At 30.4% G+C, this 11,857-nt stretch overlaps 1 protein-coding gene across 1 annotated transcript in view; it reads right to left on the bottom strand.

The window, feature by feature from the left end:
• Positions 1-2,966: 2,966 nt before the first annotated feature.
• LOC145313725 (locomotion-related protein Hikaru genki-like) overlaps positions 2,967-11,857 on the bottom strand; it is a 50,966-nt gene continuing 42,075 nt past the window's right edge. The window contains exons 10-18 of the mRNA XM_080153282.1: positions 9,217-9,336; positions 8,363-8,472; positions 7,880-7,987; positions 6,999-7,035; positions 5,981-6,068; positions 5,152-5,201; positions 4,561-4,703; positions 3,997-4,104; positions 2,967-3,093 (exon numbers count right to left, since the gene is read on the bottom strand). Of these exons, the coding sequence (XP_080009408.1) occupies positions 3,023-3,093; positions 3,997-4,104; positions 4,561-4,703; positions 5,152-5,201; positions 5,981-6,068; positions 6,999-7,035; positions 7,880-7,987; positions 8,363-8,472; positions 9,217-9,336 (835 nt within the window). The 3' untranslated portion in view covers positions 2,967-3,022. The remainder of the gene's footprint in view (positions 3,094-3,996; positions 4,105-4,560; positions 4,704-5,151; positions 5,202-5,980; positions 6,069-6,998; positions 7,036-7,879; positions 7,988-8,362; positions 8,473-9,216; positions 9,337-11,857) is intronic.

The raw sequence follows: 11,857 nt of genomic DNA, 5'->3' as shown, positions 1-11,857 counted from the left end.
AGTTTTGTCCTTTGCCTATCCTCAATAGGGGTCAAACCTGGAACCTTTGGTGCCTTAACCCCGTGGGGCTACCCAGTACCCAATGTACCGTTACCTAACCTGACATAAAATAATAAATATTGAAAGTTTTGTCCTATGCCCATCCTCTTTATGGGACCTAGCCATGCGGGACTGAACCCGTAACCTTTGGTGCCTTAACCCTGTGGGGCTACCCAGTCTCCAATACAACCTTACCTAACCTGACATAAAATAATAAACATACCAAAGAAAAAGTATTTTTCTTTAATAAGGGGGGGGGGGGGGTTATTAGTGCACAACAAGGTACTTGGTGTTAAAGCTTCTAAATATTGCGCATTTATTCAATTTATATTCTGTACGTTCATGATATAACTTCATTAATTATTGTGTATTGCCTTTAAATTAAAGGTACTTAATATAAAAAAAAAACTAGAATCTTAAATATGTAGTCAACAAATATATCTAGTAAATAATTATATATAATAGTATGATAATAGTTAAAATAGTAGGTAAAATGCATGTATTAGTGAAATAATAACAATCATTACTAAGGAGATAAATTCACAGTATATTTGAAAAGGAAGCAGGTACAAAAAATGACATGTATATTTAATTGGCTTAAAAAATGCCTAAATGCAGAGTTTTGTTGAGAAAAATTAGATTGAACCTAAGCATATTTTTTTCAATTTCTAATATTTATGACCTTGGCAAATATTTGACGATTTTAATTTTTAGAAAAACGGACGGTGATTCAGAAAATTAATTCCAATTGAAATTACTGAAACTAAAGGGAAGTGGGTGTGAATGGGGGTGGTTGAAGAATGAAGTAGGTTTTGGGGAAATTTTCACCAGGAATTGTTTGTCAGAATCCTGATCCCTTATCTCTGTAGAAAAAGAAAACAATAAATTCTATTCTATTTCAATTGTTGACCTATCTGGATATTTTTCATCGCTACTTTATTTTCAAAGCAACTGTGAATTGTAACTCTAACAAACTATGTTTAGAACAATTAAACTTGTGCATTTGTTAAACATATAATTATAACTAACAATGTTGAAATATATGTATTTATCTAAACTTAGTTATTTACAATATCTATAATTGCTTATATAAAGGATATATGCAAAAGACTGGTAGATTAAATGTCCTTCTAAGTGTAAAAAAAAGAAATATTAATTCCATTGCTTTTAAATTTAGTACCATGATTACGATGATTATTTAAGAATAAACCTTCCATTATGGCCTTGAAACCGATTAACATCCGCTGGATTAGAACCGGTACTCAGCCATACTGAAAAATGATTTATATCATCGTATTACAACAATTTTTAACGAATATTTTTATAAAAATCATAAAATTAATAATAGTTTTGTTAACCTAGGACTTAATGGCCCCTCGGATCTAACAAAACTGGTTTCATTATATCAAACTAAAGGGTCTCTTTAAAAAAAGCATTACTTACCTATCTATTTTTGTGCGATTACTAATTTTACATACATTTATGTTTCAATTAAGCAATGATTTTCTAGTTTTTTAAAGAAGTTGTATCAACTTTTTTTTTTATAGCTAGCCGGTCCTTTTAGTAAGTAGTGGATGTAAAATTTTTCATAGAATTCAGATATGCAATCGGTTTTTTTGTAGACCTCTTATTTTTTAAGTAATTTAAGTTTTAAAAAAAAAATTAAGTCGATTTTAAGGTACTAAAATGCAACAAAAAAAGAAAGAAAATGGCCATTATGAACAAAAATAGTAAGATCTTTAATTTGACACCTTACTTTTTCAATTCTGTCAGGTAATTATTGAAAAAATCTATTATTTTAAACCCACGAGAATAAAAACTTTGAACTCAATTTTATCATTTCACAAGTAAAAAAATATGGGTTCATATATACCTTTAGAATCAGAAAAATATTACGAATCCATTGTAAGCAAAATTGAAAAAAAAAGTTTACAATATAGTATATAAACTACAATAAAAGGAATTATATGAAAATATCATATTATATTGTACAGGCAACGTCTTAACTCTTCAATTGAGTATAAAAATGGGAAGGGGGTATAGAGGGGGTAAAGAGGGGGTAAAAAAGGGAAGACGATAGTGTTGCCAGAACAAAAAATACAATTGGCCATTTTTTTAATTTTTTATTTTTTTACTTTTTTTCAATTTTGCTTACAATGGATTCGTAATATTTTTCTGATTCTAAAGGTATATATGAACCCATGTTTTTTATGTCTGTTTGAGAAAATATTTAGGTCTAAAGTTTTTATTAAACCAAGGTTAAAAAAATAGATTTTTTCAATAATTACTCAACGGAATTTTAAAAGTAAGGTGTCAAATTAAAGATCTTACTATTTTTGTTCTTACTGGCCATTTTCTTCTTTTATTTTGTTGCGTTTTAGTACCTTAAGACCGACTTAATTATTTTTTTAAAAAACTTAAATTACTTAAAAAATAAGAGGTCTACAAAAAAACCGATTGCATATCTGAATTCTATGAAAAATTTTACATCTACTACTTACTAAAAGAACCGGCTAGCTATAAAAAAAAAAAGTTGATACACCTTCTTTGCTTTATAAAGTTATCTCACTCTCTATTTTTAGTAGCGAAGCTTCTCTACAATTCTCTTTGTTTGTATGTCAGTCAGTAACGCTACCATGAAATGTTCATGTCTCTGCTGCTATTTAAGATTTGTGAAGATAACCCTCAGCAATGGATATCCACTATCAGACTCACTTAGCACGTCAATGTTTCGGTAATGCTACAAAAAAACATATATTTTATGCATACAGGTTTCTTTATTTTACATGTTATTTTCTCATGGCTACTGAACATCTGCTATATAAATAAATTTGTCTGTTTGTCTATTAATTATTTTTTGCTACTTATGGATATGGTAATCATTGTTCTCACTCTTACTATTTTTTTCTGGATTTTTGTTCTTCCAATTTTATTTCACTTTTGCTGTTACAGAGCTGCTTATACTCTCCCAATCAGAATAACTTTAATTTTTCAATGTTTTTGGAGGTGATGGGATGGTACATGTTGGAACAGGCCCCGACCAGTGTCCAGTTTCTAAAATAATGGATATAGAATATACATGGATATTATGACAGGAGAAAATTGTTGTCAATCTATATTGCTAACATGGACTTCATTTATTGGTCAGTTCTTTCATCCAGTGGTAGGGGAGGGGATGGATGGGGGTATCGTTATTTTAGCCAGCTTCAAGTTTTACTCCATCATAGTACATTGTAACCGGGTGTAAGATAATAAAAAAATAATAAATAATCCATTTCTGAATTATGTAGTGTTCTCCAGGGATCTTAGGGGAAAAGACAATGAACGATAAATTGATAAAAAATACTTCTTCTGTAGAATTTTTAGAAATATTGGTTGAAAACAACCAATCTAGATTATAAATTTTGAAAACAAATCGCTTTGTAGCTTTGAATTTCATTTTACCGTCTGATGCTTAAAAATATTGGCATGTGTCTGCAACTGTTAAGCAGAAAACACACCATAAGACCCCAGATCCAGTAAAACAGGCTTTTAAAAGAAGCCAACTTTATTGTAACACACACAGATATACATCCTATTACTTGATATAAATATAGAATTACCTAGACACATGATGACCCTAGCTCCAGTAATATTAAATCCAGGTTTACAAGAGTAACCAACTTTATAGTAATACACACAGATATACATCCTATTACTTGATATAAATATAATATTACCTAGACACATGATGACCCTAGCTCCAGTAATATTAAATCCAGGTTTACAAGAGTAACCAACTTTATAGTAATACACACACAGATATACATCCTATTACTTGATATAAATATAATATTACCTAGACACATGATGACCCTAGCTCCAGTAATATTAAATCCAGGTTTACAAGAGTAACCAACTTTATAGTAATACACACACAGATATACATCCTATTACTTGATATAAATATAATATTACCTAGACACATGATGACCCTAGCTCCAGTAATATTAAACCCAGGTTTACAAGAGTAACCAACTTTATCTCCAACTTTGTAATAGAATCGCACATTGTCCAAAAAGCCTCCTAAAATATTTTTCAGGTTATACAGTAAATTAATTGGTAAAACAAAATGGTATAGCTATAAGCAGTTTATATGGAGAAAAACAGTAGAAAAAAGTAAACAAATTTTATTCAATGGGCCTATGTAAAGTTTCCCTAAAATAGAGAACTCAATCTGTTAAATGGTTAGCAAGATCTTAACGGACAAACAAATCTACTAACTAACTACTTAATATAAGTCGCCTCCCAAACATTTTTTCAGAATTAATAAAACGATTATAAGGACAATAGGGCACAGCTTACAAAAGTTAACAATAAAAGTAGATAAAATAGAAGTATAAAAATTGTCAATGGGACCTATGTAAAGCTTCCCTAAAAGGGAGAGCTCAGTGGTTAGCTGTGTCTAAAATTTATCAAATAGGAAATATATTGGTTATAGTGATATCATCAGCCATTTAATGATCTTAGAGGACTAATTACCTTCTGGAGATCCCGGATACGAGCAAGCTCTAACACAGGTGGGCGCGGGGCTCGACCACTCTCCATTTCCCACACAATTAGCTGTCGGCTCCCCGTCGATGAGGAATCCCTTGTCACATACATAGCTCACATATTCTCCCACCCTGGGTAAATAAATATTTATTGCAAAACTATAATAACAGAATATTCCTCAATGGCCAGTAATATAATATTATGGTATGTTAAACAATTCAGGGATCACAAAGTTTTGCCAATGCTAGTTAGGACTAACCAATCAATATTTAATGAAAATATTATTATACTGACCAATGTCTATTTCATGGAAAAATATAATTCTTGTCTAGGCTTTTCCCATGTCACTTATATATTTCCAATTTATTGATTATCCAATACAACTATCAATTTTATTTGTGTGGAAAATTAAATGCGATGCATAATTTTTTCAGTATGGCTACAAAAATTTATATTTATTTTCGTGGAAAATTATCTATAATACGATAATTTTTCAGTATGGCTATAAATAGGTTGTAATCAAGCGAACATTATTCAGATTTAAAACCATGCTGGAAAAATTTAGGTAGAAATACTTACTGTACAAGTCCTTTGCCCTGTATCTTCCCATTCACTGGTGCAATGGGTCTAGTTAATCAAAAAAAAGATTTTAATTTTAATTTCAATGATAATAGTTATTTCTCGCATCGTATTATAAACAGCTTTCCGCGGATATAGAATGTATAATCATAAAATTAAACCCAGTTTTTTTAGCCCCGAGGTGCCGAAGGCACTGGTTACAAAAACTGGTTTTAAACTTATGATTGTACATTTTTATATTTGCAGAAAGCTGGATATAATAAGATGCTAGACATAGATTTTTCGTATGGATGAGAACCGGTTCCTATCCACCGGATTCGAATGAATACGAGAAAAGATTATACTTTCAGGGATATGACTAATGACTAGGTATTGATGTTATACAATATACATATTTAACTTCCCCCGATGGATTTATTATTACTTGAATGTTATTCCAGATTTAATTTTCTCTAACAAAGTGAAACCCACAGCGGGCTGATATATCTACCCTTTTTACCCCATCCTCTCCACTTCTCATGGATGAACGAACTGACCAATAAATGAGTTGCATGTTAGCAACCTAAAATGACGAAAAACTTATCTACGTATAATCAATATCCATTATTACCCAATTCGAAAAGACATCTTATTGTGTGATTGTATACTTAATTTTTTCAAAGGTTTTGATATAAAATTAAGTTGTCTTAGATTATATTATTTGATCTATTGTAAAATAAATATTTAGAAATTTTTGGAAAAAAATATGCCTTTTATCCCTATTTTTTAGATGTTTTTTTATTTTAAAATTAATTGTCTCAGCTTCATTCTGATAATTATCTTTTTTCCTTGGACAATGTATAGCCACGCAGTGCGGGGTTTCTGGTAGGCTCCAGTTACCAAGGTGAGAACATATGCCAGAATCGGATCCACGTAATCTAAATATGTAAGATTAGGATTAGAGAAGCTTCTCTCATAAAAACATCTATAATACAAAGTAGAATGATGTCTGTCCGTCCGTCCGTCTGAATCTTAAGATCTCGGTGTGTTGGTTTTAGGCTATTTTCTTGGGGGGGTGGGACACCCCCAACCAGGGGCGTCAAAGCTTTTTTATTTAGGGGGGTAAAATTTTGGAAATACAAATTTTGGAGGGGGTAATCTTTATTTTATAGAGGCATTTTTTTTATTTGGGGGGGGGGGTAAAAATTGAAAATCCAAAATTTTGGGGGTAGAGGCTAGGGGCGAAGCCGCTAGTAATTCATAAAAGTCCTAATAATCAATAATCCAAAAATCAAGTAAATAGAAAAAAAAGATAAAATAAATATGCTTAAAACGGACATGCTGACTTTTTGGTACTGTTCATAGAATAGCTTCGCCTGCTGGATTGTACCTAGCTGTTACAGGAAACAATAAGGCTAGTATGAAATAGATAGAACAATTTTAACATGCCTAAATTCTAACAAAAATCTTCCGTTACGGACCGACATTAATGTATAAAAGCTTTTCTTTTATCAGGAGCCGTGGTCCAGCAAATGAATTCCATTATTGTGGTGTAATGTTGGCTTAATCCTTTTTCTTTGCTCCGACTAAAGGGAAGTTGGTAAGAAAGTAGGGGGGGAGGGGAGGAAATGGGTTGTGGGGGAAATTTGAACCTAGTAATAGTGTCTAACTTTTTATATTTGTGACGTAACAAAAATCCATCTCTTTTTTAAGGGTTTCCTTTCCCACCTCCTATCTTATCCTTCGAATTTTGTTACGTCACAAAGATAAAAAGTTAGACACTATTACTAGGTTCGGAAATTTTCACTTTGAATTGTTTGTCAGAATCCTTGCCCCTTGTCGCTGACTAAATGAAATCATTTAATTACCTGTAGCCATTAGGACATCTCAACTTTATTTTGCTTCCTAAAACAATCATTTTAAAATAAATAATAAATACTTTTAAATAAATGTTTAAAATAAAATATATACACTTTGACTTTAAAATAGCAATTGATTAATTATAAAAAATCTTATCAGAAAAGGTCACAATAATAGTTAACACTTTTTTCCTTAATATTTAAAAGCAACTATAAACATTTTTTCTCACATTTTATCAATGCACCTCTACTTTAAAATAGCAATTGATTAACTATGAAAAATTCCAATAAGAATTCACACTTTTTACCCTTAATATTTACAAGAAACTATAAAATTTTTTTTATCTTTATAACATTAATCCATTAAAAGTTAATATAAACTTATATATATAAATTATACTGTTTACCTATACTTCCGGCACTAAAAACAATTTAGGACCAGATAAAGACCAAATTTTATCTTAATGTTTCTTTTTAGATAAAAACAAGAAAAATTATCAGGGATCTTAAGGGAAAAGATAATTGACGATAAATTGATGTACATCTACAACATAAAAAGGATTATTGATAAGAAATTAGTAATATTGACTGACTGTACTTGAATGAAAGTGGGAGGGGAACTCGATCCTACACTTTTAATTTTTGTTTAGAAAAAAAAAATTAAAATTATCGGAGGGATTTATCTTTTTCTTGAGGGTTTTCTGTTGGAAGGGTGGTTCCTTTCCCAAAAATAGTTACAAATCTTCTCTAGACATATGAAAGGCTGCATTGTAAAGGAGAACCATATCGGATTAGCAAAATTCTTGGCTACATACAAAAACACTAACATACATCCTGTTACATATATTTACATAAAGTTGAATTAATTTTTTGAAAAAAAATGTAATCACCTGGTTTAAAGTTGGACACATCAGCAAGTATGTTTGGATCTTTGAAAGCTATTTTAATTGGTGGACATTGAAGCCGTTCACAAGCTGGAGGAATACTACTCCATTCACCTAGGGGTAACATTTTAGAGCGGTTTCCCTCAAAGAGGCTATCAAGCGCAGAAAACTTGTACTATTTAAAAAAGATTTTAAATAGGGCAATCTATTTAAGTAATAAAATTTGTTTTATATCTGAAATTAGTACTAATATATCCCAGGACTACGTATTTCGGAGGTTTAAAGAAAAGTTCAAATAATTTATAGTTTATATATATTGTAAACAGCTTTCCGCGGATATTAAAATGATAATAATTAAAACCAGTTTTGTTACTCCCCAGCGGCCGAGGTCTTGGGCTAACAAAACTGGTATAAGGTTTGTTTAGAACCGGTTTAAATCCAGCGGATATTAATTGGTTTCGAAGCCATACTGGAAAATTTTTTATTTACCTGTTGTTAGGCAAGTTATAGATTTAGACCCAATAACTTTATTTCCATTAGAACAGGAAAAATCTACTATAGTTCCAAATACTGTCACGTTGGTAGACATCTCCAGGTTTCTATACAATATTGGATATTGAATATACGTGGATATATTGACAGGGAAATATTGTTGTCAATTAAGGTTGCTTACATGGACATCATTGATTGGTCAGTTGGTTCATCCAGTAGGAGAGTTGGGGATGTAGTAAAGGGGAAGATGGGATATCTTTATTTTAGCCAGGTACAAGTTTCACTTTATTAGAGTACATGAAAAGCAGGTGTAAGATCCAAGTAATATTAAATCCATTGTGACAACAGTTATTAGTGAAAAGATATTAAAAAACTCCAAGCACTCATGAATTTTGTTAAAGATTAGGAAATATTGAATTTAGAGAGACATGTAGGCTATAAACTGATACTTAACAAAGTAATATTACTTTCATTTTGTTTTACATTAATGACTCAAATTGTAAATATTTTTTGGGGGTATAATCACTTTCGTGACAACGCCTCTTAAGGGGCGTTTTGGCGTATTTTCACACTAGCTTTTCTCCTATTCCTAGCCTAGGGAGCTCTAACCCTGTGGGGCAATCACCTTGACCTAACCTAACTTAAAATAACCTATCAAAAGCTACTGTGAAAATACGACGAATCGCCCCTTAAGAGGCGTTGCCACGAAAGGGACTATACCCAAGAATTGTATTCTCTAGATAATCTGAATTATCTTTGAAGCCTTTCAAATTTTTAAAAAGAAACTAAGCTCTGTAGCTTCTTATAGTGATTAAAAAATTGACAAATAGAGAATGGTTTCTAAATATTACCTGGATAATTCTATCCATGGACAATGAATATCATCAACAACAATATTTACAGAAGTTGATTGTCCAGCCGGAGTTGAACATGTATATTCTCCAGTATCCCCTCTGTTCACATGGTAGATACTAAATACAATTACTTTTTAGTATATATTTTCCTCGCCAGATGGTATTTTATTACAACTTTAATAGTTCAGTCAGGATTGAATCTATCTTCTGTTTACATGGTAGATACTAAATATTACATTATAGTTTATATTTTCCTCATCAGATGTTTGTTACAATTTAATAGTTACCAGACAGTACATTTTTGACATTATATTAAGTATTGGATGGTCTTGTGTTAGATAGATTATACTTGATTCACATATAAAAGCCCGAAGTTATTAATTACTATTTTATCAGGGACAAGGGAATGTCTTTCTGACCAACAATTCTATTAAAATCACGCAATCTCATCACGAAACCTTTAAAAGTTTTGAATGTTATGGATGATTCAACTATTATCAAAAAGGGTTTATAGTAAAGAACATAAGGGTTTAAATTTGCTAAATCTCATCACTAAACCTCAATATTAAATAAGAAATTAGCAGACCATTTTTCAAAACAAACAAAAGAATTCTTACTAAACAATTCAAAAGTAGGGAGATTATAAAAATATTTTTAATTACTTCCTAAAATTTAAATCTTTAAATTTTTTTCTTTTCCATAATATTTGTAACTGATTAAAGACAAAAAACAAAATATTTTAATAAATTTTTACTTTGATGCATTTTCAAACACTTTTATTAACCCCTTAAAGCAAGTTAAGACAAAAGTTTCATATTGATTCAATGATTAAAATACATCTTACTTTAAAGCTCAAAAATAAAATTCATTGTTCATTACTTATTAAAATAAGGATGACAACATTCATAAGCGAAGCGCTGAAATTGAAGGACAAACATACATTAACTCTAGTAGAGTGTCAGAACTGAATAAACTGAATATTAATGCATATGTCTACAAAATTGTGAGTAAATTTGTTGCAAAACTGATTAAATACATGTTACTGTTTAAGGACATAATGACGTTTTTAGGACTTTATTATAGAGATGCTTCGCTTATAACACTTTACCTTGTTGTAATAGGAATCAGTATTCAAAAAATCTGATGACTAGGATAATTTTAACATACAAAAATTTGTTGTAAAAATAGTAAAAAATAAGCCTGTTTTAAATGAACGAATGAACTTTCTGGTAACGATTATAGAGTTGCTGCGCTTTCTAAGTGGTACCTAACAGCTATAGGAATGAGCATGTAAAGTTTGAATTGATAGGACAATTCTAACCTTTTTAAATTAACGGAAACAGCTAACTGTAACGGAAAGACGTACGGACTTACGGACCGACCATAATTATAGAAAAGCTTCGCTTTTAAAAAATAAATAAACATAAAATACTAAATTCTATTTGACGAACACCTTAATAATAAATAAGCATAAAAAATATATATATTGGTGCCTTACCACAAAGTTGCCTATTAAGCACTGATCCCCCTCTTAATTAAGATTATATCTTTTGGTTTCCTTAATGCTATACCAAAAGGACCCTCGCACCTTTGATCGTTTACAATTTGTTTTAAGTTAATGGTGGGGAAAGGGGGGATTCTGTGCTTTACAAGGCACTTTGGGGAAAATTACCCATTTTTAAATTCTGTTATAAGTTTGTAAATTGTTAATATTCGAGAAGATTAGTTGTTTTTATGTTCAAGTATTGCAGGACTTGATAAATCATTTTATGATTTCAGGGAAGCTCCTTATTTACATTTCCTATTTTGCCACTTCCCTCCAACTTGTTTTGCAATTAGAGGCAAGATGTTGTCAAGAAATACCAAATTAAACCACAACAAATATTATTAAATGTATGATTTGGAACAGCATAGTTATGTAGTTCAGAATTTCATTGTTAGATGTCGGAAAAACTTATTTATTTTTAATTTTTAGATGAGATAAATATTTAAACAATTTTAAATATTTTTCAAAGTATTACAGCTACCCACTTTTGGGGATTTTCAATCAATTTTATTCACTATTTAACATATAATTTACGAGCAGTCTATGATCTAGATAAAATATTTAAGGGATGTAAAATCTTTATTTCTGCCTGTCCAATTCAAAATTGAACAGGGATCTAATCTCTGACAATCATTTTTGTATGGCTCTTAGTAAAGTAAGCAAAAACTGATAAAGTAATACTTTAGTTTCTTATGAAATTCTGCCAAAAGTTGCTTAATCTCATCATCTAGTTTTAACTGGAAATCTATGAAATCAGCTCTATAGCATTGTTTGCCAGAATAGCATTCCCTTGTCCCTGCTATTTTATATTTTATTCTTACTATAAAAGTTGTATCTTTTGTAAAAAGAGGCGTTTCGTGACAACGCATTTAATTAAGTTTGTAATAACATATTTTATTACTTTTTGACTGTCTAATTTTGCGAGAAAAAATGTATATATACTTTAATTTTACATCATTTCATACAAATAAGATAATGATATTTATCTAGTAGTATTATCAATGAAAGGTTTTAGATTATAATTAGTGATAATAAATATTTGAATATCGTTTGCTTTTAAGGTTACTATCACACAGAGAAAAGGTTGAAAAG

Source organism: Acartia tonsa, chromosome 1, assembly GCF_053477335.1.
Source record: "Acartia tonsa isolate MP-2025a chromosome 1, ASM5347733v1, whole genome shotgun sequence".
In the NCBI taxonomy this organism is placed as follows: domain Eukaryota; kingdom Metazoa; phylum Arthropoda; class Copepoda; order Calanoida; family Acartiidae; genus Acartia; species Acartia tonsa.
This window is presented reverse-complemented; position numbering and strand designations above follow the sequence as displayed.